The sequence below is a fragment of the Xiphophorus couchianus genome, chromosome 20, assembly GCF_001444195.1.
Source record: "Xiphophorus couchianus chromosome 20, X_couchianus-1.0, whole genome shotgun sequence".
NCBI classification, from domain to species: Eukaryota; Metazoa; Chordata; class Actinopteri; order Cyprinodontiformes; family Poeciliidae; genus Xiphophorus; species Xiphophorus couchianus.
The window spans coordinates 17,945,875-17,973,566 of record NC_040247.1 but is presented as its reverse complement, the minus strand read 5'-3'; the positions used below and the strand labels follow the sequence as shown (position 1 = coordinate 17,973,566).

The window sequence follows — 27,692 nt, the reverse complement described above, 5'->3', positions numbered from 1 at the left end:
AAAATATCAAACCGATGTTCTAAGTTTTTTCAGTACTAAGTAGCCTTTTTCAGAATGCTTTTTTACTCTTACTTGAGTAATTTCTTGGTTGACTGCTTTTTACTTGAGTAAAAAATATGTTGAAGTGGCCCACTCTTATTAGAGAGCAACGTTTGGCAACTCTATCCACCTCTGCACAAATGCCACATTTTCTCTAACAGAGAGGCACTGTTTTACATCATAAAGGGGAGAGCTACGCCCTCTAGCGCTGCCAATGGAAATCGAACATCTTTTGACGTCACCGCGTCACGTAATTACGTACAATGTGTACGGAAGTGCTTGTGTTCCACTGTGGATCCGTTCTACGTAGCGACTCTACGATGTTTTCCCGATTTAAAAACCAGCCGGTTCCTCTTTGACGTCCGAACCGAACTTTATAGAGGGTCCGAAATGAGCACGCAGGACATCTTGAAAAATGCGTCCACTTTGGCGTCGTACAACGTTTTGCTGCAGGTGAACAAACACTTTCCACTCTTCTGTATGACACAAAACATGTAGGTTTTGTTTCAATCCTTCCCGTTTCCTAGGTGATGTTCCGTGCCCTCACCTTCCTCCTGAACGCCTTCACGCTGCGGTTCGTCTCCAAGGAGCTGATCGGCGTGGTGAACGTCAGGTAAGGAGAACAGCTGGAGGAGGTGAGTGAGGCTCTCGGTTCACCTCCCGTTGTAACCTGCGCTTCTCCTTCGTGTCTCCATCGTTCAGGCTCACGTTGCTATATTCTACGTTAGTGTTTTTATCCAGAGAGGCTTTCAGGAGAGCCTGTCTGAGTGCAGAATCGGGGACAAGCCGCAGCTGGAGACAAGTCATCAACCTGTTATGGCTGACGTGAGTCACAGTTAATCTCAGTAGGTTCGAGTGTCGTTGAAAAGTAAAATTATTTCCATAATTTAACTCAAAAGGTGAAAGCGATGCGTTATATAGATCAATTACACCTCATTTGTGCTAATTTGTTCATTTTTACACTAAACAGTATACACTTTGGGCTATTTCCAGCCATAGCAATAGAAGGTTGAGTAGAGGGAAAAAGTGTGGTGGTAAGAGGTTTGCAACCAGCAGCAATATCTGCATTAATGAGACTATTGTGAAGATTACTGAAAAGTTTGAGATTTACTCAAAGCCTGGAAACTGTGGAACCATCTCATCAACCTGAGTTGCCTTCCTTGTGTAAACCAGAGATAATATTGAGTCTTTTGTCTGGGCTAAAGGGGAAAAGGTATAAAGCAGGGGTCTACAACCTGTGGCTCCAGAGCCGCAAATGGTTCTTTGGATCTCACACAATAGCTCTTTTATAACTCTGGATAAGATCTGGAAAAAAACAAACAACTAATGTTTCTAAGCATCAAATTCCAAATAACAACATGCAGTTTTGCATTTTCTAAAGTATACTTTTGTCATCATCAGTTTTGGAACTACGTTTATTTAAATCTATAATAGTCCACAAATAATGTTCTATAGAAAACGATGTATCCATTTTCTTTTTGTAACGTCCTGTTTTGGATTTTATTTTATTTTAAAACCTAAGAATAAAAATAAAATGTTTTCTATTTAAAAACAACTACAAACCTATAGAAGATATTCATCAAAAATGGGACGTTGTCATTTATCATGTGTGGCTCTAAAGTTTTTCTTTCTTAGCTGCACTAATGGTAAAAATGGCTCTTTGAACTGTAGAGGTGACATACCCTTGGTCTAAAGTGTTTTTCATTTGACAGTACATTAGTTATTTAATTTGAAAATTAAGGAGGAAGAGAGAAAAGGAACAGAATTCACATTGCTTGAACTTCAGTGTGAAGTTTCCACATAATTTTGTGTTAAATAGAAGAAATCTACTTGTACATTTTCAATTCCTTATTTGTCAGATATCCATCCATTCCCAAGCAGATTTGTGTTTGCCATTTTTCAGAGTGCCTCTTGGTGTGTTATGGGCCACCCTTCTCGGATGTGTGTGGCTGTGGCTCCTGGAGGTCCCAGATCCCCAGACGGTGCCTCACTACGGCCCTGCTGTGGTGCTCTTTGCCCTCTCTGGAGTTCAGGAGCTCCTGGCTGAGCCCCTCTGGGTCTTGGCTCAAGCGCACATGCTCGTCCAACTCAAAGTGATCGCTGAGAGCTTGGCTATGATCACCAAGTGCAGCGTCACTGTGGTGCTGGTGGTGTTTGCCCCCGATTGGGGTCTTTACATCTTCTCTGCTGGCCAGGTAAGACACAAGCTGAAATTCTCCACAAATACAATACCTACAAATCACAATCTTCAATGTAGACTTGATGGATCGTAGTCCCATGTTGGGAATACAAATGTTCTCCACAGTTTTTTGATTTTTATTTGTAAAATAAAATTTCTATAGCTTAAAGTTTCACTTAAACACATTGAAGTTTGTGATTGTAATTAATTGGGCTTTTTTAAATTTTGTTTAGTTGGTGTACACTGGATTTCTGGTGTTGTGCTACGTCCTCTACTTCATTTGTTTCTTGGGCTCCAAAGAAGCAGCAAAGATGACCTTCCCTCTGCAGCATATCAGAGATCTGCTGCCAAGCAAAGCTGATGGAGAGGTTGTTGACCTGGAACAACTTCATGATTATATAGTGTTTAAATAAAATCCTACCGTACCATCCTGACCATCTGCTGTATGTGCAGCCGCTGGTAGACTGGACCGTGGCCCGGCTCACTTGGAGCTTCTTTAAGCAGTCGTTCCTGAAGCAGATCCTGACAGAGGGAGAGCGCTACGTCATGACCTTCCTGAACGTCCTCAGCTTCGGAGACCAGGGCATCTACGACATCGTCAACAACCTGGGCTCCATGGTGGCACGCTTCATCTTCCTGCCCATCGAGGAGAGCTTCTACATCTTCTTTGCCAAAGTGTTAGAGAGGGGACGCGATGTGGAAAGTCAGAAAAAGGTATGAACGAACAAAAGCACCACGAGGTGGAAATCTTTGCTTTTCACTCTTAATGTTGTGGTTTTCTACACAGGAAGATGTGGCGATTGCAGCAGAAGTCCTGGAGTGTTTGCTGAAGCTGGTGCTGGTAATTGGACTAATCATCTCAGTGTTTGGATATGCATACTCTCACCTGGCTCTGGATCTGTACGGTGGTGCCCTGTTAAGCAGTGGATCAGGTACGTGTACTACAAACAAAGCTTAAAAACTGAATATATGATTATTTTCTGATCTGAGTAACGAGCCATTGATTTCCTTAAAGGACCTGGTTTGCTGCGGTGCTACAGCTGCTATGTTCTCCTTTTGGCTGTGAACGGAGTGACAGAGTGCTTCGTGTTTGCTGCCATGAGCCAACAGGAAGTCGACAAGTAAGAATAGAGACAAAACAGACGCTGACAGTTCTCACATGACCTCAAGTCTCTTAATCTAACGCGGCTTGAGTTTGGTCCTCAGGTATAACCTGGTCATGCTGGCTCTGTCCGTGTCCTTCCTCCTCCTGTCCTACATGCTGACATGGTGGGCCGGTGGCATCGGCTTCATCCTGGCAAACTGCCTGAACATGGCCCTGCGTATTTCCCACAGCCTGCTCTACATTCACCGCTACTTCCAGTCCAGTCAGTGGAAACCGCTGCGAGGCCTTTTGCCTTCCCCGCTCCTGCTGGTGGTGCTCATTATCAGCGCAGGCGTAACTGCAGGGTCTGAGGTACTAAAGAAAAGGTTTTATCTTATAATGGGTTTATATTCAGAGATATTTCTGTACATTTAGAGTGTGTTCAATATCTTTTTTCACATTACAACCACAAACTTTAATGTATTTTACTGGGATTTTACGCAATGGCAACACACAAACATATTTCACGTGATAACTGAAAAGGATTTGAAATAGGTATTCCACATAAAGATGAAACTATTTTTTTTAACACCAAGTTCTCTGTTAAAGTTTGTGGTTGAAATGTGACAGTGTGATAAAACTCAAGGTGAATAAATATTTTTCTAAGACAATGAAACGCTTTAATTTCTGTAAAATCAGCTTCTTAATTCTCGGTCATCAGGCCGTTTTCTGCTGCGACGGCGGCTGGCTGTTCAGGATGGTCCATATCGGCGTTGGAGGAGTTTGTCTGCTCTTCGTCCTGCTGGCTGTTCTTCTCACTGAGACTCAGCTGATGCAGTTTGTGAGGACTCAGCTGTTGCCTCGCTACAGAAAGAAACACACCTGACCAACCACACCAAAGACTGCTGCTGCTGCTGAGGAATGAAAATATTTTACATCAACAAGCAGATTATCAACTAAATAACAGTTACTGTCTGTCAAACAGAGGGGGAATATATTTTTTAAATTGGACCTCTTACTCTAACATTCCTGTGTTGAATGTTTGCCAAATGTTATTTCTGTTTCAGGATCTAAGCCTGAATGGAAAACATGGATGTACTTGAAGAATGCAGTTTTTTTTTGTTACCAACCTTTATTTTGCACTACACGGCTACAAGTGTATGAAATGTTAAGTTAAGCGAACAAACCAAAAATCTAACAATTTGAATGCTTATCGAATTCAGTTTGGTTTATTTCTTTAGAGCCAGTAATGTAATCTATAATTTCATGTCAAGATTTACAAGGTCTAATCCATGTCTTGTACACAGAATCCATTTAAATTCAAACCAACCCCGTTTAATCCAGTCAAAATCGGAACCAGTAACATTTTAATTTTAGCTATAAACCATAGAGTCAAATTCAGTTCATTATTTAAAATTCAGAACCACTGAGTCAGCTAGTGTGAAAAGAAATGAAAATGTGCTGCAATGGCTCAGTTTTATCCGGTCTCCATGACAGAAATGTCACTAGAAGAGGACGGGTCACAGATAACGTTTTCTTTGGAAAGGAAGAGAAAGTAAAATTATTGGCAGCATTTGCTTTATCTGTGACTTTGTGGGAAAGAGACCCATCATCACACAAAACCAGAACCACCAGTTATAGCTATGGGAATGAAGCACATGCTACACAAAGCCATTGGGAGCAATATCTTTGTTAATGAATTATTCCATTAGAGAGAAAAACATACGTGATGGACCAGGACTCTGACTTTTGTGTAAGAGTGAAAATCAAAGATTTTGGCAACAATCAAGAGGCAACTGAAAACAAGCACTGAGCCACAAAAACTTAAGTCAATGGCAGCAATCACTGGACTGTATCTTACATAATTAACGCCAGCAAATGCAGATAATGATCATTATTCAGATTCTTTTTCAGAAACAGAAAGTAAAACATGCAAAGAAACTGGAGAGACTTTGGAAAATAGAGAGAAAACCATCAGCATTCCAAAAAAACAAAATAAAAATATACACACGGATTAAATAGCACTATATGCACCCATATTTCTTTTACTAACCTTCATTATTAATTAATGTTAATTAAATTATTTTATGTTTTCTGAATCAGTTTCTGGATATTGACTACACATAATAGATTACTGCCTAATCACACACATATAAAAGAAAAAAAAAATCTCCATTTAGTGAATCTGGTCTGTGCTTTCCGGCTGCCCTTTTACATTTGTTAGATCCAAAGTTTACTTATTAGGAAACTGGAGCACCACTGAAATCATTTCATCATGTTACAAGTGGATGAAATAAGCTAACCGTGATCACTTTCTTGAGTTTTGTTTTTTTTTTTTTACAGTGTGGGATTCAGTTTAAGAGGATTACAGCAAATAAATGTTACAGGTTCAATTCAACAAACTTGCAATGTGGCTGGGAAAAACTTTCCAGTAATTTGTTGGTCTTTCTGATGTGCTGTGTTTAGATTAGTCAGAATCTAAACAGTGATGTCATTGTGGAAAATGAGCTGGAGTGGGTGGGAAAAGCATTTTTACAACAAGGGAAGTGTAAGTTTATCCTGCTGTCAGCCTGATTTCTTCTGATATCTGTACAAGTAAACGATAGTAAAGAGTCTGCTGAGGGGGTTGATGTATTAAGACATGCCGTTATCCTTCTAAACCGCTGCTTAACATTATTACAAAGCGGTTTTGCTGCAGTAAAGTACAAAAGAAGAGACTAAACCTCATCTCCCTGCATCTCTGGGATCTGTTAGATGAAGTTTACTGGAACAAGTTTCAGCTGTGATCTCATCATTCCATAACGAGACAGCCAACAGGAGGAGCCTGCTCACTTATGCACTGAGAGCAGATTCAGTGTTCACTGGGAAATCATTGCCAGATTGTCTGTATATATGTAAGCGTGTGCTGGAGGTGGCCTGGGGCCAGCTGACAGCAAGAGAAGAACATTTACAGCCGGGTATCCACTGCTGCACGGCCACCATGTCTCAAGTAAGACCCGATTTTTAGTTTTCCCAGTTGTCAGCTGCTGTAGATATGGAGATAAGTTAAAGTGAGTGTTTCTGCCCTCCAGCCTGCACAGGAAGATGAACAGACGCAGCGTCCCGTAGTGAGAGAAGAGGACCTGACCGAAGCAAAGACCAAACTTGGTGGTGGAGGGGCGGTGAAGAGCAAGACCTTTGAAGTGATGGAGGAGTGCGGTGAGGATGTTAATATGTACCTAGAGAAATTTATGGTAGGGTTCCTTGACACAAAGTTTTGCTTTTGACAGCAGACTGTGTGTATCTGTTCTCTGTTTGGTCAAACTGGGATCACATAATGACGGTAAGGGGAGTTAAATCTGATGCCGAAGTTTCCAGTCCATATACAGAGAGAGGAAACATGGCGCTTTAATGATGGGACATTCCTGACCTACCCAGTGGAGTTAAATATGAGCGTAAATAAAGTAGACGTCAACAGTTTTTACAACAGCTTATCTGCTATTCAGTGAATCTTCTGATTTATCCTGGTTCTTTGCAGAGAAAATGGGTAAAGCGGCTCCCTCTGTGTTTAGCGGAGCGAGATCTGGAGGAGAGACGGCTTTCAACACTCGCTCCACTCGACAGGCCAGGAAGTAGAAGAAAAACTTCCCCTCCATGGATGAGCGGCGCCTCTTCCAAGTTACTGATGTAATTTAACCTGTTAGTGTCAACAGCATTTTTTATGTCGCTTCATATCATGCAACTACCACCAGCTGAGAGATGCTCAATAAACCTTTTAGTCAGCTAAAAGCAATAAATGGTTTGATATAATTTTGATGCAACTTTATTTCACTTTTTCTGTTTATGGTAGGTTCTTATAGTCAGTTCTGTTTCTTAGTCTTAATACGCTACTGCAACAGAGGATGGATTCATTGTCATTTTTTTGCACATCCTTACCAGAGGTGCCAATAAAAGGAAGCGCTGTACCACACCGAGTGGGACTGATGTACTAAATATTAGTGCAGTTATATATTAGTTCAAACACATTTTACTGAGTCAGTCACTTTATGAACGGAGCAAAATTTTAATATTTGATAAGACAAATTCTCCGTGTCAACTGCTAATTCAAGCTAATGTTTTAAAATATTGTAATTATGTTTCCTCGTTTATTTTCTAACAATTTTACACTGATGTAAAAGTGATAAGTATCAATGCAACTTATGCAGTACTGTATGAAACACACGAGACTGTTTATGTAGTAAACATCTATTACACCAGATAGAAATGGAAATAGTCAGCAATTGTGAGTTTTCTCTTTTATTTCAAAAATTCCAACAAAAACATTCAGACTATAAATCCATCAGAACAGAACTACTACAGTGAAGGGCTGGGAGGCAGAAATGTGACGAGGAGGAGCTCTGGATGCACAGCTGGAAATGCAAAAGCGAAAGACAGAACGAGGGAGCAGGAAGTGGAGCATCTTCCTGTGGGTTTTTATTTCATAAACTTGTGCTGCTGGTCTTGGAGGATTTTGGCTGACGACTTGGCGTCGTAGAACAATTCGTTAATCTCCTCGACCTGCTCCCTCTCCACGGTCTCTTTTCCCTGAACGCGGCCCAGCAGGCTGGCTGGGGTCAGCAGCTGCACAGCATACCTGAGAGGAAACAGGGAAATATAAGCGGCGATGCAGATATCTACGGTTATCGTTAAAATTATTTATTTTTTATTTATTTTTGCCATTTAATAGATTTGAACTAACACTTTGTTAAATAATGATCATTTTCATCTTTGGTACCAGATAAAACAAATGCATTTGTGCAAAAGGAGCCGTTGATAGTGGGGAAGCTAACATGATTCAGGTGAAAAGCTCCTGAGCAATTAACTTTACCTCCACACAACTCCTCCACTTCTACTGAACCTTTTGATTTGGAGATAAATTATTATTCTGCACAAATCACAGAATTCATGCACATTTTTTTTTTATGTCAAAACTTCCAGACTCACATTTCCACAGTTCTAATTTATAACTAAAGTTAAGTATTAATTTAAAAAAGTTCACCCGGATGGATTGCTTATTGCAGTAAGCAATTAATCACATGATAAATTTAAATGAGGTCAATAATTTCCATTGTGATGATAAATATTTTTTTTAAATGAAGAGACATCTTATTCCTTTTTATTAATGGTTTCTATTGTTTGTGGTTTTATTTCCATTTTATTTATCGTTTTTAGTTGCCGTCTTAAGTGTTGTTCACAAAAATGTAAGTTTCTTGGTCTTTGAAAGGGTGAACTTGCATTATTATGCCATTATGAATATATATCTTGAAATCGGCTTCAAAAAACAATATTTTTTATTGCAATGATTACGTGGAAAAATGTATTGCCCAGTTCTACATGGATGGACGGAGAGTGAAGTCTGGAATCAGTATCTCTCGTACTGTATTATACATCATGATTTCTTTTTAATAGTAAATCCTTAAACTGCAAACTTTCCCAGCTTGTCTACGAACCCGATAATTAGGTCTTTAAATAAAACAAACAAAATAAATCATCAAGTGAATCAAACCTTCAGATGAAAACGTAAAAACATCCAGAATGTATCAACTACCTGAGGGTTGTTTTGGTGCCGATCTCTGCCAGGTGTGCGAGGGCCTCCTCGCTGATGCTGATCCCCTCGGTCTGAGCGCGGATCTTGGTGATCTACAAACCTCAGCCTTGTTAGCCACACAGAGCAACATCAGTGCTAAGCAGCTAGCATTGATGTTGATCCCAGCAGACTCACCTGCTTCATCTCCTGCGGCGTGTACAGCATGGTGCGGATTATCATCACCCTGTCCAGTAGATCCAGAGGGATGCCATGTGGAGAGCTGATGTCCTCTGTCCCCCTGATAAACAACGTCACATTGTTTTGATTGTTTTAACGGAAACCTTGTTTCACCTTTTTTTCTTTCCGGTTAAAAACACACCCGGTTCTCACCTGATCAGACATTTTCCTCTGTTGGAGGCGAACACAACGATCGGGGCGATGCTGCTCTCCAGAGCTCGATGGAGGTAAGTGAAGCACTCGATGTCCAGCATGTGCACCTCGTCCACAAACAGGACGCCTGGGACGAGCTCGGCCACGCCTTGGTCTATGTAGCGGTTCACCACCTTGTTGATCTCAGATCGAAGTTTATCTGAGGCGGGAAAAGAACAGCAGTCAGCTTGGGATGATTAGATCCTGGGAGTCGGAGGGTTTCGTGTTGTACCTGTGATTTCTGTCTTTTTGGGCTTCATCAGCTGTCCCATCATAGAGAGAATGTCCTGACCTCCCTGGGAGGAGACAATTTGAGCTTAGTTATTGTTCTCAAAACGAATATATGCATCATGGTTGAAGGTTTATGCACCTGTGGCCGGGCATTTGCAACATCTAGGTCGTGCAGCGTGACATCTTGGACTATTTCCTTCTTCTTGTGGACGTCGCCTTTGGGAAGTGGGACGTACTCCTCGGCCTCAAGGTCGAACTCCGTTGCAAAGGTGTCACAGCGGCCTTGCCTCTGCAGAGACATCACGACACACAACTCTATTAACAAAGAAATAGAAATCTCGTCTAAATGCAGGAGCAGAGCAGGGGGAACGAGGGCAGGTGTGTGATGCGGCTGCCAGCTCATTGCAGAGAGAAGGCCTTTGGCTGAGGGATCAAACAGAGCATGAGGCTGCTGTCAACAGTAACAAATGTGCCACCCAGTCCTCTTCCTTTGCCGCTCGACTACAGCCGGCCCGATCCCCTGGGCCCCTCGCCCACCTGCAGTGATTAAAAGAACAGTCATCACAGCCTGTCAGCGCAGGCCACGATCCCCGCTGCACTGAGAGATGTAAAGATAGACGGAGAATGAAGGGCTGCAGGAATGAGAGCTGCATGCAGGGCGGAGAGAGATGAAAGCAGAATGCCACCATGAAGGAGCGAAGAGGACAGGAGGCAGGAAAAAAAAAAAAAAAAGACTCAACTTTGATCTCAGGAAGAATTTATTCTTTTCGTGACATAAACACAATCCATGTTTAGTTTGAAGCGTTTTTTATTTTCTTGTTGACAAATGTGCTTCATATGGCTGGAAATGAGGAAAGCGTCTGGAGTAACGACACACAATGTGAGGCAGATCCTGATATTGGCTTCTACCATTTATTTTTACCCCCAAAATTCCTGAAATCACTTAATAACCACAGAGTGAACATCTACTAGCAAACAGTAAAAACACCTGAATCTGCATTAAAGAAATACTTCAGTATGAAACCTTTTAGAGCTTAAAAATAAAATTTCTGATTTTTCATTCAAAATCCCATTTCAATAATTTTTACTTCCTTTCTTTCCATGTCAGACTAAATCCACTTTTATAAAACTTAAATAACTTCTGTATTTAATTGCTGCCTAATTATATTGTATGTTCATTGCTTAGATCAGGAGTTTTCAGTGCTGTTTTTCTTTCTTTTTTCAGAACTCCAGGGTCCGTGATCTGCAACTTTTAGATGAGTTGCTGCTTCAACACACCTGAGGTCAATAGCAGGACTCTGGAGAACTGGACTACATACTGAGGAGGTGATTCAGCCATTTGATTCAGGTTTATTGGACAAGGGAAACACCTAAAAGTTGTGGGACCCTGGCCCCGGCAGACTGAAAATGGCCCCCGGCTTAGAGGATGGAAAAATTTTTTATTATCAAAGACACGATTGGAAACTGGCAAAACAATAAATCAGCCAAGACAGCACTGACTGAAATCGAGTGTTTTTCTTTTCTTTTTTACCAAAATTAGCTCTTGGCTTTTTTTTCTTTAACAGGTATGAACAGAAGAAAGCATTGTTCATTCATAAAAAATCATTCAAGAGAGGAAGACAGAGTCTACTTTTTAACCACAGCCCATGCAGTCACGACTCAAATTCATACTATTTCAGTTTTGAAGAAGCAAAATGATTCCTGTTTCACAAAATGAATGAAAGTTTACCTTGACAGCACCACTGTTAGCTTCGATGTAGATGACGTCTCCCATTTCCACACGCTCTTTCTGAAGACTCTCATAAATGCTGGGATCCAACTAGAGAAAGCGTAAAAGCACGTTTTAGGTCAACTCTAGGCCATTCATGTTGCACAAACTATACTTTAAAATGAGCAAAATTGCTCCTAAAATATTAATCTGATCCATACAAATAAAACTCAAGAGAAGACAAATACTTTAAACAATTCCAAAAACTACTAATTTAATTTATCTGTTCATAATGGTGTTTATTAGACACTTTGCTTCCAGTTTGCTGGCAACAGTCGAGGAAGAACAGATAAAGTAAAAAAAAAAATTTGACCTTGAGCTGCTTGGTGCCTTTGGCCGTCTTCAGACCGATGATGACGTGGCTGATGGTTTTTCCGTACCCACCCATAGGATTCTCCGTCTCACAAGGGGTCAGCTCTGTCACCTCCCCTTCATACACCTCCTTTGTTTCTTTGATGCGCAGACCTGAACGTACACACACACACACACGCTTCATAATGAGGATTCAATAAGGTCTTTATATTCCCGTCTCAGCTAAGCCGCCACATCTTTCAGACTGCTGAATAATGCCTTTTATTACAGGAAAGAACGTGTGCGCGCCGGGCAAATGCCCGAGCATCAGTGTAACATGATCACACCTCTTTCACAGAGGCTGTGGATCTGAGCATAAGCGGCACACAGGTGCCTGGTCCTCCATGTTGAGGGTCAGAGAGCTGTGCTTAAGGCAGGGACTGTGTTGCAGAGTTGCTACTGATGGGGTGACGACAAACGAGATGAACCCCAACCCCCAGGTTCCTGCAAAATCCCTTCTAGAGGTGAAGCCAATGTGATGTTGACCAACTCTGTCTCTATTCTCTTCTCAGGGAAGAGGTAACATCATCAGTCAGCCAAACCCTTTCTGTTTTTCTTTATTAAAAAATCTTCTCTGTAAATTCACTTCACTTCCATGAAGTGTTAGCTTGAAGCTAAAGGCAGCAGATTTAATCAGGACATCCAGTTTCAATGAAAGTGAAGTTTTAAGAAAAACTCTTTACACACAAACTCTGGCTCTATGTTTGTTGAATAAAAGCATCCCTGTTTCACACTACTGGTGTAAAAGTAGCACATATTGAACTTATAAATAAATACCTATAAAAAACAATAATATATATATATATTCCTGCATATGTGTGTCTAGGAAAGTGCTTTTAAAAATAAAGGTGACATGGAATGGTATGGTATATATCATACTTACCAATTGCTCTCCTAAAGTTCTCCATAAGTACTTCTGTTTTTTTAATTTCAGATGAGTACACTTCACTGCCAACCATGGGACAGAAAGGAACCTTGTTTCCCAACTCCTGTGCCATAGCTAAAGCGAGGGCAGTCTGAAGGTTGAAACGCAGAAAAGAGAGGCCAGAATAATAATCATCATTCAAGTAAAAAGTCCAGTTAATGAGCTTGTACTCATACTCGTATCTCAGCACTTTGGAAAAACAGTGCACAAACCTTTCCTGTTCCTGGAGGTCCTGCCAACAAAACTGCTCTTCCTGCCATCTTTTTTGAGCGGATCATCTCAACAATGATTCCACAGGCCTGAGGAAATCGAAAAATGATGTGTATAAAAATTAAGTGTATTCATACACAAAATAACTAAATGTTTATAAAAACAAATACGTCCACATTGGAGAGGGGGGCTTGATGTAAGGTGCAACACAAACACTGAAGACACAAGCCACAAATTCCTAATGTGTTGCTGTAATTAAATGAAAATAAGGCAAGAGAAAAAAAAAGCAAAAATATATGATTTGTTGTCTTTAGTCAAGAACTAATCAGACTTTAATGGGCCAATACTCATTCCCATTTGTTGGGTCTTATATGTCAGTTCTGATTTTTCTTTCCAAGGAGAAAAAGACATAAAAACGATCTTGGGTAAAAATTGACTAAACATTGTGCTGAAGGGTCTTTGACATAGACAACAGCTCTGAATCCAACACAATGTGAAGAAATTACAATAACAATTTCATGCATGTCCCTAACCATTTTTAGATTTTCTAAATACAAAACCTGAAACACAAACATTAAAAACCACACTGAGACGTCTTGAAACCAAAACAGAGCGAATGTTTGGCTTAATGCAAACATTAAGCCAACACTGGGACTCTTTATGTAACCATAAGGAGTTTTTCATAAAGAGTGTATAATTTACAATATTACTATTATACATCTAGTTTTTGTATAATAGTAATATTTTGTCTGGTTATTATTAACCTCTCCATTTAACATAAAAATGTAATTAAGCATAATATTAATACTACGATCTAATATAAATATTATACAACAATGATTTGTCATAATTATTCAACTCTATTCCATGAAACAATTAAATCGATCCCAACTTTAGAACTTTGAAATAAGAAGCGACCTAGCGGTGCTAACAGCGTTAGCATGTTGTCCACTGAATGACCTGCGTTTAGCTAAATATTACTGGCAAAACGAATATTATTTAATGGCTTTTATACACAGATGAATAACACCAATGTAGTGAAACATAAATATTACCTCTCTTGCAGTCTCCTGCCCGACCAGTCCACATGCTGTCTGTTTAGCATTTCCGGCCTCGTCTAGCCCGAGTCCTTTGACATGACTATGTGAGGCGATCCTTTGGGTTTTCGTGGTACTTTTTACCTCCTCTATCTTCATAGCTGTGTTATTTGGGTTTATGTGCAATCTAGAAGTCGCTAGTTTTCCTTCACACCAATAAAGACCCGATTTCCCGATTGATTATTTGAAACAGCCGAAGTCGGCGCCGAAACTCAAAACACAGGGAACTCGGTTTCCATGTGGGTTACTAGGGAAAGCGAGCGGAAGTGCGTCCCCCTAAGTTCCCGCCTACTGTGAAACATCTGAAATATGATTGGATCCTGTGAAAATATGCAAAAAATGTAATTGGCTGAGAATAGCTAGTCTTTTCCTGTGTGTTTCATTTGGTCTGTCGTAGTGAAACAACGAGACACTTGCTACAAATTAATTACATGTTTCACTGTGCGTGGGTACAATCATAGAAATATTTCAACTGACATTCATATTTTGATAAAATTCAAGTGTCGCTATTTGAGAATTATTGATTTTATACTTTTATTTTATTTTGTTTACTTGCAAAAGAGGTTCCGGTTTAGCTTGTTTTCCGAGGGTGAAGTTCGCTGATATCTGGGAAGACGTTTCTTTCAGTAGAAAAGTTGTTTGTAGCCAGCTGCATTAGTATGTTTTTATTTTAAACATATATTAACAACAAACATTGCCGACGGAAGGATTGGTGCGGAAAGTAACGCGCCGTGGTGAGTTCAGGGTCCGATTCAGAGTGAAGGAAAACGCGCATGTTAGATAATACTATCTCCAGACCGTGGAGAAAATGACAGAGTCACCAGACAGTCGGGCTAAAACGCTGAACTTTAATGTCGGGGTGCTCGGCCATGTGGACAGTGGGAAGACCTCGCTGGCCAGAGCGCTGAGCAGCACAGCCTCCACGGCCGCCTTCGACAAGAACCCGCAGTCCCGTGAGAGAGGCATCACGCTGGACCTGGGCTTCTCCTCCTTCACCGTGGATTGTCCTGATCACCTGCGTGACAGCGGGGGACAGCAACCCTATGACAGCCTCCAGTTCACCCTGGTGGACTGTCCGGGACACGCCTCTCTCATTCGGACCATCATTGGAGGTGAGCTCTAACGTTGGAGGTGCAATAAACTTATATTAGACCATAGGAACTTATTGGTGTTTTTGTTTGAGCACATATACATTTAAGCTGTCGTATTAAAAGTATTGTATTTTTATGTTTTAATCTCTGGATTAGAAAATTGGTATGATTCGAGCGAGTTTTACAAGCGCCAAACTGTGATGGCACTTGACGACTGAGATCAGAGCATTTCCAAAAACTGTATTCTATTTCTGCAGTATTAGTGACCACAGCTGAATTTAGCTTAATTCATCCAGCAGGGGGCGCTGTCTCACTGCAAATAAACCAAATTGAAAGACTCACGCTGACTGGAATTGTTGAATGAGAGGCGACAGTGGAAGTGGCAGCTGAAATGCACCAGGAAGTTCACATTAGGGACTGTATGAATTTTCTCACCATGTTTGTGTATGATCAACAGCTCTACCTCCTCTCAAGACAGATTGCTGTAAATAGCAACTGTGAGACCCGCTCTGCAGATATGAGTGCCGTTTTGGGGTTGTCAGAGCCTAGAAGAACAAGGAAATCAATCAAAGTCAGAACAAGACAACTTTAGTTTTAGTCTCAATCTTATAGCTCTTTCTTTGCCTTCATTTACCCCTCCTTTCATTTCACGTCCTGTTTCCTAGTATTTTTTTGAATGTCTTGCTCCATTTTTGTAGCAGTATTCAACTACTGCTACAAAAACCCCCGCGACCCGACCCCGGATAAAGTGAAAGAAAATGGATGGATGGATGGATATTCAACTTCATGCTTGTAATGTTCTCAGTTTCTCTTTTGTGGGAAGGGGAAGGAAGAAAGTTGTTCTGCTTCAGCTCCATGTTCCTCCGATGTCTTCTTTTTCCAGGTGCGCAAATCATCGACCTGATGATGCTGGTGGTGGACGTGGTGAAAGGCGTGCAGACTCAGACTGCAGAGTGTCTGCTGATAGGAGAACTGACCTGCCCCCGCATGGTCGTCGTCCTGAACAAGATCGACCTGCTGCCGCCTAACAAGAGACAAAGTGCCATTGAGAAAATGACCAAAAGGCTACACAAAACACTGGAGAGCACCAGGTCAGTATTGGTTCATAAAATTACACATCTGTGTAAATGTAAATTTGAAGTTTACTAGGATAGGCTGAGTGCCTCAACACCACATCATGAAATAATTTAAGGGTTGCTGTTTTCCGGTGGACAGATTCAAGGAATGTCCGGTGATTGCTGTGGCAGCGAAGCCTGGAGGCCCAGAGGCCCCTGAAACAGAGGAGCCACAGGGAGTGCCAGAGCTAATTGAGGTAAAGTTTGGAAGCTAATTGATGCTGTTGTTGCTAAAGGCTATGTATGAGTTCTCATTAATTCAAAGGTGCAGCTACTATTTTGGGGCATTTTTTTGTTTGTTTTGTTTTATTAAAGCAGATGCAGGTTTCGCCCCAGAAACTAGCTAAGGCTGGTTGTACGGGTACTAGGGAAGTCCACCAACAGGAAATTTTGGAAATAAAACATCTAACAACAAAGAAAATATAGCAGTTCACTAAATAAAACTAGCATCTCTGTATGTTTTGTATGTAGAATCAAATGCCATTATCTTTTTTAAATAGACAATTGTCTGCTAGCTCAAAGCCCCTTTTTGCTGTCACTGTTAGTGTTGTATTAAAATAACAATGCTTAGCCCGGTGGGGGGTCAAGTAAAGCCTGGTGGCCCGCCAGGCTTACAATGTACTGGGGGAAACCCTGTGATGGATCGGTTGTTTGACAAAGTTAAGGAAATAACGTTCCCTGTCAGAATCAAAGTGTTTAAAAGAGATCAAAGTCTTCCAATGTTTTCAAATCCTGATATTTATATTTTTTTAAATGTAGCTCTATAAATTTCTCCTGGAAGGACAAACTATGTAACGAAAGCTTTTTGATTTCCACCCTGCATCTCTTGTCCTTGAGGACAAAATTAATAGGATCTGATGTCAGAAGTTCTTTGGTCCTTGAGAGCCGGTATCCTGGCCTAAAAGATGTTGACACACCTGAATCAAATCAACTCTAAAAGCTGCAGCGCACTTGTTATCGATACCTCACTAAGCAGCACTAGACACCTTAAAGTTGCTCTGAGTTTATATGAACTAGTGTTAGGAAGTATCTAGGTGTTATAAAGTTATGGCAAAGAGTAGTAAGTCCCAGCTGCCTCCACCTGTTGCTACAAACTGTCAGTCAGCTGGCTGTTCATATAAAACTTACTGATTGTTTTCCTAAAGTTTTTAGAGACTAATAGGAAAATGTTTAATATGTTGTACAATGATATAAATAGTCAAGCAGTCACCAGGTTTCAGACTGGTTGATCACATTTGGGAGATTTAGGACTAATTTATTTGATAGTGTCCTTAAGAAGGCTGGACACCCCTTGTAAAGCGCCATGTATTATGATGTAATAAAAAGAGACCAAAAACAAATAATTCCAGAGATGTTTTTTTACATTAATTGTGACATTTGCCTGTCTTATTCCACTGAAAAATACGCTAATTATAAGTCACAATAAACCCTGATTTACAAAGGCCTCTTTGATTCACACTGAAGCTGGCTAACACATTTTTAAGCAGTTCCAAAATGTGACATTAACATGTCTGTGCATTGGTGCAAATGACCACCTTATGACCTGTTTGTTGGTGGACAGAAAAATGATCAAAACACCGACATTACTTAAACATTCAACCTTTCTCTCCCAGCTTTTGAAGCAACAGACGTACCTCCCCAAGAGGGATGCTAAAGGTGACCTTCTTATGGCTGTGGATCACTGCTTCTCCATCCGCGGTCAGGGAACGGTCATGACTGGGACCATCCTGCAGGGATCACTGGCCGTTAACGACACAGTGGAAATCCCAGTGCTAAAGGTTTGCTTTTAACACCGAGGTCTCTGAGATTTACGCACAGGTGACATTTCCTACCAGTGGAAATGAATGTGTGGAAATGGTAGAGACTCAGAAGTGGAGCATAGTTGTCTGTTCAGAGGATGTGGCTGTTTGATGTGAGGGAAATATGAGGGGAATCGGTGCTTTTCTGACTGCAGATCCTGTGTTTAATCAAGACCACATGCAAAACTGCTGCCTGCAGTTATTATGTTCACCTCTTGGTGGCAGCAGATGGCTTAATTGACATTTCATCTGCTCCCGTCAATCTGGCTGATGAACGTTTTTGTTTCTTTACTTACACAATAATATCTGCCAAGGTCTTATATTTTATTGAGTTAACATCCAAACAGAGATCTTCTAAATTTTTATTTGTGCACCTTTGAGGAAACACAACAAAACCTAATTTTTATTTGTCAAACCCAGTTTTCAAATTAAGCTTAATAATCGTTACATCAAAGGAGGTCATTTGATTGGCGCATTCTTGGATTCTTAAATACCACAACTGAACAAAAAGGAGATTTACATTTTAATCTTGATTTTGTTCATCATCAGACTTTTTAATCATTAGATTTATTGAACATATTTATTTTTTGAAGCTGAATATTTTGACAACAGTGTCACTTCTAAGGGGAAAAAAACATCCCGGGAGTTTTTGTTTGTCAATTTACCAGTTTCCAAACATCTTATTGAGATATTGGAGAGTAAAACGTTTTTACAAATTTGTTTCTGAACTTTAAAGCGTTTCCTCATCTGCTGCTGTTTAATCTGCGATCAGGTTCATGTTAGGTATTGTGTATTTTTCTGTGGAAATGTGTTTTTAGGTGTGTCATTTATTGTGTCTGTGTGCTCTCTGACATCAGGTGACCAAGAAAATAAAGTCGGTGCAGATGTTTCGGAAGCCGGTGTCGGGGGCCATGCAGGGGGACCGTGTGGGTGTGTGCGTGACACAATTCGACCCTAAACTGCTGGAGCGCGGCTTGGTGTGCACTCCGGGTTCTCTGCGCACCCTCTACGCAGCCATCATCTCCACCAGGAAGATCGGATACTTTAAGGGTTCCCTCGCCACCCGGGCCAAGTTCCACATCACGGTGGGTCACGAGACGGTCATGGCGAAGGTGACCTTCTTTGGCTTACCCCCTGCTGACACCAAACCGACTCCGTCAGAGCCGTCCTCACTGGAAACACCCTTCACCTTTGAGAGGGAGTATTCCTACCAGGACGAGTACGTTAGCAGACAAAAAGAAGCGGCTTCGGGGCCCGACCCAGAACAGTGGGCTTTATTGGAGTTTGAGCGTCCCGTCACGTGTCCTGCGCTCTGTCTGGTGATCGGCTCCAAGCTGGACACAGATATCCACGCCAACGCGTGTCGGCTGGCCTTCCAAGGCCGCTTGCTGCACGGGTTTGAAGACAAAAGTTACGCCGAGACTTCTCTGCCTCAACTACGCATCTTCAAGACCAAGCATAAGGAGGGACAGGTGGAGAGGGTGAGTGGTTCTCCAGCAGTTAGCTATTTATTTTAAATCATATCAAACTATATTTATTGTTCCAATTAGCAAGTTGAGACAGTGTTTCTACTGGTTCATCAAGGGAATTGTTTCAAAATTGATTTTGTAGATGAAACACAAAAAAGATCAAATACAAAACAGTTCCTTCTAAAAGCATTAATAACCCAAGAACACTTTAACATATTGTCACATTGCAACCAAAAACTTGCGTGTTTTATTGATGTGTTGGTTTAAGAGGTTTGTCATGTGTGCAACATCTGACTCCTTGCATTGAGTGTTTGGTCGGTGATTATATTTCAGAGCTTGCATGAGAGCTCTGAATGAAAAGATATCTGGCTGGTTAACTGCACTTGCAAAAACACAATATAGAAAATATTTGTGATGATGGAGAAGGTAGAAGTTCAGCAGGATGGCGTCCCTGAATATACATACAGAGCCAAAATAGACGGGCTTGAATTAAAGCATTTTGATGTGTTAGGAAGACCTACACCTGAAACTAACTGAGAATATTTAACAAGACTGGAATATAGTTCAGAGACTCTCCATCCAGTCTGGATGAGCTTCAGCTAATTTTCAATAACAAATGGACAAACATGTCAGTATCCAGATGTGCAACGGCAAAATACTTGCTACTGTAATCGTATTGAAAGCTGTTTCTTCAAAGTATCACCTCAATGACGATGAATATAAATGCACACCACACTTTCCAGATTTTTATTTGCAATATAAAATTATGAAAAAGATTTCACAATGTTTACTCACTTTGTTGTTGTGACAAAACAAAATGTGGAAAGGTTCACGGAGTGTTGATTTTTAAAAATTTTTTCCAAAGTATTGTAATTGCACTCCAGGTCCCCTCACTGTCCTGCGCTGGGCCTGTTTTAGACTCCCAGGTGAGTTCTTCAGAGATCTTTGCTCAAAGGAACTTCATGCTATCCACTCTCTGATGCTGAAGACTGTGTGCTCAGGTTGGAAGTCAACGATCCCTTGTAGGGCTACAACTAACAATTATTTTAGCAATTGACTATTCTACCAATTTTCTGATGATTAGTCAGTTTAAAAAAATTGCCATATTTGGAAGTATTTTCATTTAACCGCTTAAGCTTTTTTTTTTATAAAATACATTGAAAGAAGCAAATGAACAAATAATTCATTTTATAAAAAGGAAAAAAAAAACATTTTGTTGCCTAACATGAGATAATTCAGCGTTCCTTCAGTGTACACTTGATCATTTGTAGCAAACGATGTGTTGAGTTAATCTGTTGATTTTTTTTAATTAACTCAGTAATAATTGTGTAGCAAAAGATGCTAAATAGGAGATTTTATTTATTTATTTTTTTTACAGAATTTGATCCTGTTGAACATAAACTGTACCACTTGAGGAGTTTTTGGTAAAACATATTTGCAGACAAAAAGTGTTTTGTTTTTTTATCTTAAGTGCAAAATGTTTTTGACATTTTTGTCTAGTTTTGGCCTAATTACTGCTCTGATTATGTTCTTTCAACAAATGGCCTTTTTATTTGAGTTTCTATACTCAAGTTAACATTTAATCAATTACTAAATTAGCTGATGACTATTTTAATAATTGATTAATCACGATTAATCGTTTCAGCGCTAGCTGCCGCCATCCCTCGTCCTCACCTTGAACTCCTTCTTGCTCTAGTTCTTCAGATGTTTCTTGGTGCCGCTGCAGCGTGCCTCCCAGACACTGGCCCCTATTGCATATTCACAAACAGACACGTACACACAAACAATCATACATATGTGGCCGCGATGAGCCGCGTTTGAGGCATGGGTGGTACGCATGCCTTAGCATGTGCTGCGACAGAAGCATGCGTGGGTGGCCGGCTGACGCCAGTCGCCCTGGTGCTGTCTAGCTATCGGAGGCTGGCGCTGTTTGGTCACACCTGAGTGGCGCAGGAACATCCACACGTTCCGCATTTGTCTGAGCATCTTTCTCTCCCTGTCTGCATGCCGTTGTTATCATTCCTGCATGTTTGCTGTTAGATTATGTCCCTAAACCTGAACCGTGTTCCTACAGCTCATGCCGCTGGTGATGACTTTCGTCACGCTGTGTGTTACAGTTCAGCTTCTCCTTGTAGGCCCTCGAGCGGGGTCACCAGGAGTTCAAGGTTTAAGTGTGTGAACCTGTTTCCTGCTTGAGCACCTCGGGCTGTTGACGGCTCCGCTCGTACGCTCAGGAGCAGGATAGAGCGAGAGGGGTCAGACGGCGGTCATGTGATGTCGCGTTCGTCGCTCGTGCCGTCTTGCAGAATGACCCAGCTGTGCGTCAGGACCAAAGAATTCCCTTTCTTAAAAAGAGCACATTACTGTCATTGTTGAGATGTCACGAATCAGATGGTCTGTCAGACGTGTGTGACAACTGTACGCTGTTTTTCTTTGTATCAGCAGATCCGTCATGCTTGAGGGTCAAATGTTCAGGAATGAATCAGGATCAGACAGAAGAGCGAGGAAGCATTGGTGGTGCAGAGACAGAGCGGTGTCCCGCACTTATCAGATTAGTGGCGGGGTTAGATCCACTTAGGAATGGGCGATAAGAAGAAATACAAATATGCCATAAAATGTGCTTAACTGTGTTGGAGAAAGTCAGCGATAGCCCAGCAGGCAAACCTCGAAGAATGTGGCCTGATGGCTCTTCTTCCTCTAGCATATATGTTATAGGAACATGTTTTTACTTATTTGAAGCAAAATTCACTCAACATTTATTACATGTTGAACAGTATTTTCTAAAAGCAGCTGCAATTCTGGACTTTTGTCACATTTTGTCACTTAACAACCAAAAACATCATTTTATTGAGATTTTAGCTAATCAACACAGAGTAGTGCAAAATTAGGAAATGAAGGTTTTAACAAATAAAGAAATCTGAAATGCATATTTTTGTATTAAACCCCCTATATTTGGATACCCCAAATAAAATCCAGTGTGTCCAATTTGCCTTCAGACGTCTGTGTTTAATTTAATCTAGGCATGAATCCAGCTGTCAGCCGAAGGCCTCAGAGGTTTGTTAGTGAACTTTAATTAACAAAAGGCATCGTGAGGACTAAGGAGCACAGCAGACGGGTCAGGGATAACGTTCTGGAGAAGTTTAAAGTAGGGTTAAGTCATAAAACAATATCCCACTTTGAACATCTCATAGCACTCTGCTCAATTCATCAGTTGCTGGAAACCAACTAAATCATGATTGTCCAGTTAAAGAGAAAAAGCCAAGAGGTTCATGTTAACTCTGAAGAAGCTGTAAATATCCACTGCTCAGGTACGAACGGATGAGCCACTTATTACTGGGTGTGCACTCAACAAATGTGGCATTTATGGACGTGGCTAGAAGAAGACCATGAGAGGTTCTGTTTGAAGTTTTCTACAAGCCATTTGGGAGACACAGCAGACATGGTCAGAGGAAAGCAAAGTTAAAGCTTGTGGTCTAAAAACAAAACAATATTTGTGACAAAAAGTGAACACTGCCTTGAACACATCATCCCGACATTAAGTTATGGGAATGTTGTTTTTTTTGTTGTTTTGTTTTTGATGGTTTTGAAGCAGGAATGAAGTGTGAAGAAAGAGGCACCCAGCCACTGCTACTGTGGAATAGATTAGGTCCAAGCATACGCATGCAGTAGAATGGCATAGTCAAAGCACAGATGGAAATACAATTGGAAATGTGTAAAAGAAAATTGATGAACTCAATTTCACTTCACATTGATGCATTGCTTTGTGTTGGTCTAAGAACCGCCATCTTTACGAACCAAAAAGCCATTTTTGCCCTCAGTCCAACTAAACTTTAGAACCAAAGATGTTGCGTAACCTTTTGTGAAAATAATTTGTAAATGTAGAAAATATCTTCTACAGGAAATCTGTGGTCAGTTTTAAAGAACCACCAATTTTTCTGTTTTTAGGTTTTAAAACAAAGAAAAACATGAAGTATTCACAAAAAGAGAATTTATAAATCTTCTTCTATGGGATGTTTATATTTTTGGAGAATTATATAAACAAAACAAAGCACTCAGTTTCAAATGTAATGAAAAACAGCTGTAATCTACATTTGTTATTTGTTTATAAAAGATTTTTGGTCCCACACTTTATTAGCTAATTTATTAAGAGCTACTGTGGAAGGTCCAAAGAGCCACTTGCAGCTCCAGAGCCACAAAATCTCCTTATTTTTGTTGATGTTTTTTCTGATATGAGCTCATTTGTTTTCCTGCCTCAGGTGACTGATGATTACTCTGTGATCGGCCGCAGTCTGTTCAAAAAGGAGACCAACCTCCAGCTCTTTGTGGGGTTAAAGGTTACTCTGACGACAGGGGAGAGTGGCGTTATCGAGGGCGGGTTTGGACAGAGCGGGAAGTTCAAGATCCGTATTCAAGGTGAGGATCCTGTACGACATCTGCTTGTAAATTTGGTGTCATTGATTGGTGTTTTAAAGAGTGACGCTTAGTTTGTTGTCACCTGAGCTTCCCTTGTTGCCGACGCCCACATCCAGTCCACTTTCAGTGTTTTGGGGCTCAGCAGACGGTCTACAGGATGTGGCAAGAGCGGCAAGCCCGACATCCCGAGCCACATTCCCAGCATTCCTCTGGGGATCGCCTGTGTTCCGGGGGAAGTCTGATCAGTGTTTATTTTACCTTCTGTTGCTCAAAACCCACGAACGACTCCGCACCGGGAGGGAAGAGAAAACAAAAACATTTTAGAAACAGAACCAGGCCGACATCCTCCTCGCTGCCTTGTTCCTGCATCCTCAAACGTCTCAGATTTACCGACGCGCACAGTATGCTCAGGCGGGAGCATAATGTGGACATTCAGCGGCGTCTCCATGAGGCTGTCAGTTTGGGTTAAGATGTATCTGTGCAGGGCTGTGCTTCCTGCCAGTCGCCTTCGCCTTCTGTTGAATTTATAATGTGTAGTTTTTCAGACGAGTAAGGAACTGATTTTAAACGTGTCTACTTTAATCTGACTCAGAAATGCTTCCTGTTGCTGACTTCAGCTCCTCACACCAACCTTACTTCCAAACCTGCAAAGTAATGGTTTCATTTTCTTACTCTAGAAGTGGACTGGGTCACGTTTCCACTGTTTTCCATGTGTTTATGTTGAATTCAGCTGTTCCGACTCATTTTTGTCTGCGTGCCCTTGCAGGTTGGTAGTGTGAACGTTACCAAATCAATTCCGAAACTGGGAAAATTTCTGGGTGAATCTTCTATGGGGAAAAAAGAAGAAGAACCAAATAAAAGCAGTGGCTTCTTGGATCAGGAAAGAAATGCAGCTCATTACTATATTTTCTGTGGTGAGAAAACAAGCAGTACTCAAAGTTAATGGTAGAAACTTCTCTATCCCATCCAGTAAGGAGTCACAGCTAAATACCGCAGTACTGGACCAGGTGTGTGCCTTCGACGGAAAAGAATCCAAATTCTTTTTTTGTACTTAATAATAAACCAGCTAAGTAACAAATTTAGCTGAATGATAAATTACCCCCAAAATTATTTCAATAAACGATAATATTGTTGTTTTGAGACTATTTTCAAGTGGTATATTGATAATGGTAAATAACGTTAATAAGTTTGCCATCTCAAAGACGAGTAAACTTTAATTTCGTAAAGAATACTTAATACCTGAACTGGAAGATATTTTAAATGTCAAATATAAAACACAACAACCAAGAAAACAATGCATAAAGTGGAAATAACAATACACACAACCTAAACCATAAATAAAACTGATAAAGATGTCTCTGTAAATGAAATTGCACTTTAAAAAATATTCATTATTAGAAAAGAAATCATCAAGCTCCCTTTTAATTAATTAATAGATTAATTATTGTGACATGAATACTTATACTCACCCCTTGTAAAAAAAACAAAACAATGAGTAGTGTCGTGTGAGATTACAGTCACATTATTGGACTAAACATTTTTTTAAAGATTTCTGCCTCTCCTTTGACCTTTGACCCCAATCAAAGGGGTCTAAAGTTCCTTTCATTGGGGACCATATTTTACCTGAATTTCACTTGAGTGACTTCTTAAGGTGGCGCTTTGATTTTTATGACTTTTTATGCAAACATAAACCAGATTTTGAATATCTCAGCTTCTGGATTTGGGAGGATTGTCAGTCTGATACACAAGATAAATCACGCTGCTCTTAATCTGGTGACTGGTGTGTGAGGATATAGATGATAAAGAAAGAAAAAATCAATTACCGATTCACCACATTTACTGTGTGTGAAAACGTAAATACGTGCAGCTGACTTGAAAAGCTTCCATAAACTCGGCCCGTTTACCTTAAATGATTTGTCGCTTTGTGCGTGTTTTCCAGCACAAAGCCGACGTATTCGGCTGATCCTAGATAACAGCCGGAGCATTCTGGCTGCGCTGCAACCATAACGGCCCTCACCTTGGCATGATGATAACAAGAAGAATGCTGGCGCCGATGTACACGGGGTCAGACAGCCTGCATGAAAAGCAGTGAACCCAGAACGTCTTACCTGCTGTGTGGAGAAGGGGAAGCACACGCCGCAGTCGGTTCCAGGCCTAAAACATTCAGGAAAGCAAACATGAGGGCAGATATAGGGAGGAGGAGGTTGCTTTTGCATGAGTTTGACAGTAAGGGAGGCTGTTTTTTAGATCATACGAAATACCTTCTGTTTACTGCAACAAAGAAAAGATCCACATGATGCATCAGGTTAAGTTGAGGAAGGTTTTTGCACAGGAGAAAGTAAAACGTGACACATAAAGGTTGTTTATCTGTTTAGATTCATATTATCCTCGTCTCCTCTTGACCTGTCTGCTGGTGTATTTCTCAGAGGGTCTTCGCCCGGAGACCAAGCAGCTGTTGTCCTCCAAGAAGAAGGGGAAAAGCGGCAGCAAAGGCGGGCTGGCATGCGAAGAGGAGCCCAAAACAGAGTCCCAGCCTGTTGGCATTCACCTGCATTTCAAGAGATACGTGTTTGATCCCCATAAGAAGATGGTTCAGTCCTGACCTCTACACGCTCCTCTGATTCTTAGAAACAGGCCATGAAAGCAGCTTCAGAGGTTTTGGAGCCTTTTTTTTTCTTTTTTTTTCGGAAGATCGAGATAGTCTGCAGAAATTCGATGATTGAGGAATGTTGAACGCATGTGAAACAGTGATTGTTTTATCTCTCTCTAAGGAGCTCGACCTAATCCTGTTTGCTCCACCACGAGGGGAAAGCTGCTCTTTTTTTTTTCCCTAATACACGACTTCCATTTAATGATCCAAATCTGCTGATGTTTACTAAATTTTATCTGTAGATATATGAAAAAAAAAACATTTTTGCAATTCCTCTGTCTTGATCGATTAAAATAATCACTAGCAGAAATGCAGAGCTCAGGTTGATCTTTTGTTTACTTCCTGTGCGACCGTGCGTCTCATCAGCAGCGATAATGCAATGTTCCAGCTTCGTTATTCACTGGCTCCTGCTTTATCTCTGACTTGTCTTTGTCTCAATTTCTTTCTTGTTTTTATTTCCTCATTATGCATTTGAATGGCAGATGACTGGTTAGGTTTTTTTTGTTAGGGAAGTAAAAAAAATTTAAAATAAAAGTATCATTTCAAAAACGATAACAGTGTGACCTCTGACTTTTCAATGATTCCTGGAATCCAAATAATTTACATACACCTTGTAAAAACATTTTTTTAAACTTTCCTATCTGACATTAAATCCAGATAAACTTTGTATTTGTCTCCAGAGGTTGGTAGAGTAACTTGAACTCCAGTAAAAGTAGCTCTACTCCAACATATTTTATTCATGTAAAACTTAAAAAGTACCTGTTCAAGAAATTACTCAGGAGTAAAAAAGTATTTTGTAAAAAAGCTACTCCAGTACTGAGTAGTTGACGAAAAAAAAATAAATAAATAAATAAAATATATATATATATATATATATATATATATATATATACAAAAATGACATAATCCGACATACCAAAATATGACCAAAGTGAAAATAATTCATATAAATAACATAACAGAAGCAGGCAAAAGAAACATTTTTCCAAATCAATTTATTTCAAAACAATACAAAACATTAAACAAAAGCTGCTACAAATAAGCTTTTTTTTTCTGTGAAGTTACTCACAGTGACTAAAGTATCCATAAATTTTATTCAAATAAGAGTAGCAGTACTGCACAGTAAAATTACTCAAGTACAAAGCACAGCATAGTAAAAATACTGCTGAGAGTATTTCTTTTTCCAAATAGTTATTGTAGTAAGGAAGTAATTGTAACTGAGTAAATGTAACGGGTTGGTACTTAACTCTGATATTAGCCTATAGGACCCCTCTGAGTTTCTACAGAATGAGATGCA

General features: G+C 40.4%; 4 protein-coding genes across 4 annotated transcripts; 3 read left to right on the top strand and 1 right to left on the bottom strand.

The window, feature by feature from the left end:
* The first annotated feature begins 285 nt into the window (after positions 1-285).
* Positions 286-4,520, top strand: rft1 (RFT1 homolog). The gene is made up of 10 exons (XM_028002683.1): positions 286-492; positions 567-652; positions 742-864; positions 1,943-2,234; positions 2,452-2,586; positions 2,672-2,932; positions 3,006-3,150; positions 3,234-3,339; positions 3,425-3,674; positions 4,024-4,520. The coding sequence occupies exons 1-10, from the start codon at positions 430-432 to the stop codon at positions 4,186-4,188; spliced, it is 1,626 nt and encodes a 541-aa protein (XP_027858484.1). The 5' UTR covers positions 286-429; the 3' UTR covers positions 4,189-4,520.
* A 1,309-nt stretch (positions 4,521-5,829) lies between these two features.
* mustn1a (musculoskeletal, embryonic nuclear protein 1a) lies at positions 5,830-7,251 on the top strand. The gene is made up of 3 exons (XM_028002685.1): positions 5,830-6,291; positions 6,374-6,500; positions 6,820-7,251. Exons 1-3 carry the CDS (start codon positions 6,283-6,285, stop codon positions 6,915-6,917), a joined length of 234 nt encoding a protein of 77 aa, XP_027858486.1. The 5' UTR covers positions 5,830-6,282; the 3' UTR covers positions 6,918-7,251.
* A 310-nt stretch (positions 7,252-7,561) lies between these two features.
* ruvbl1 (RuvB-like AAA ATPase 1) lies at positions 7,562-13,957 on the bottom strand. The gene is made up of 11 exons (XM_028002684.1): positions 13,817-13,957; positions 12,764-12,850; positions 12,510-12,642; positions 11,589-11,740; positions 11,237-11,326; positions 9,647-9,796; positions 9,509-9,572; positions 9,238-9,436; positions 9,043-9,145; positions 8,869-8,960; positions 7,562-7,914 (listed from the first exon to the last, which is right to left on the bottom strand). The coding sequence occupies exons 1-11, from the start codon at positions 13,955-13,957 to the stop codon at positions 7,755-7,757; spliced, it is 1,371 nt and encodes a 456-aa protein (XP_027858485.1). The 3' UTR covers positions 7,562-7,754.
* Positions 13,958-13,964: 7 nt separating this feature from the next.
* eefsec (eukaryotic elongation factor, selenocysteine-tRNA-specific) lies at positions 13,965-26,944 on the top strand. Its single transcript, XM_028002682.1, has 7 exons — positions 13,965-14,970; positions 15,833-16,040; positions 16,165-16,261; positions 17,678-17,842; positions 18,721-19,344; positions 23,589-23,745; positions 26,172-26,944. Exons 1-7 carry the CDS (start codon positions 14,667-14,669, stop codon positions 26,345-26,347), a joined length of 1,731 nt encoding a protein of 576 aa, XP_027858483.1. The 5' UTR covers positions 13,965-14,666; the 3' UTR covers positions 26,348-26,944.
* Positions 26,945-27,692: the final 748 nt, after the last annotated feature.

Excerpts from the sequence above, each read along its gene's own strand:
- rft1 (XM_028002683.1), top strand. The coding sequence starts at position 430 with ATGAGCACGCAGGACATCTTGAAAAATGCGTCCACTTTGGCGTCGTAC. Across the intron at positions 2,933-3,005 it reads ATGTGGAAAGTCAGAAAAAG|GAAGATGTGGCGATTGCAGC; the intron begins GTATGAACGAAC and ends TTTTCTACACAG. Across the intron at positions 3,151-3,233 it reads CCTGTTAAGCAGTGGATCAG|GACCTGGTTTGCTGCGGTGC; the intron begins GTACGTGTACTA and ends ATTTCCTTAAAG.
- mustn1a (XM_028002685.1), top strand. Across the intron at positions 6,501-6,819 it reads TGAAGTGATGGAGGAGTGCG|AGAAAATGGGTAAAGCGGCT; the intron begins GTGAGGATGTTA and ends GGTTCTTTGCAG.
- ruvbl1 (XM_028002684.1), bottom strand. The coding sequence starts at position 13,957 with ATGAAGATAGAGGAGGTAAAAAGTACCACGAAAACCCAAAGGATCGCC. Across the intron at positions 12,643-12,763 it reads GACCTCCAGGAACAGGAAAG|ACTGCCCTCGCTTTAGCTAT; the intron begins GTTTGTGCACTG and ends TTCAACCTTCAG. Across the intron at positions 7,915-8,868 it reads GGCACCAAAACAACCCTCAG|GTATGCTGTGCAGCTGCTGA; the intron begins GTAGTTGATACA and ends GTTTCCTCTCAG.
- eefsec (XM_028002682.1), top strand. The coding sequence starts at position 14,667 with ATGACAGAGTCACCAGACAGTCGGGCTAAAACGCTGAACTTTAATGTC. Across the intron at positions 16,041-16,164 it reads AAAACACTGGAGAGCACCAG|ATTCAAGGAATGTCCGGTGA; the intron begins GTCAGTATTGGT and ends TCCGGTGGACAG. Across the intron at positions 17,843-18,720 it reads TGGAAATCCCAGTGCTAAAG|GTGACCAAGAAAATAAAGTC; the intron begins GTTTGCTTTTAA and ends CTCTGACATCAG.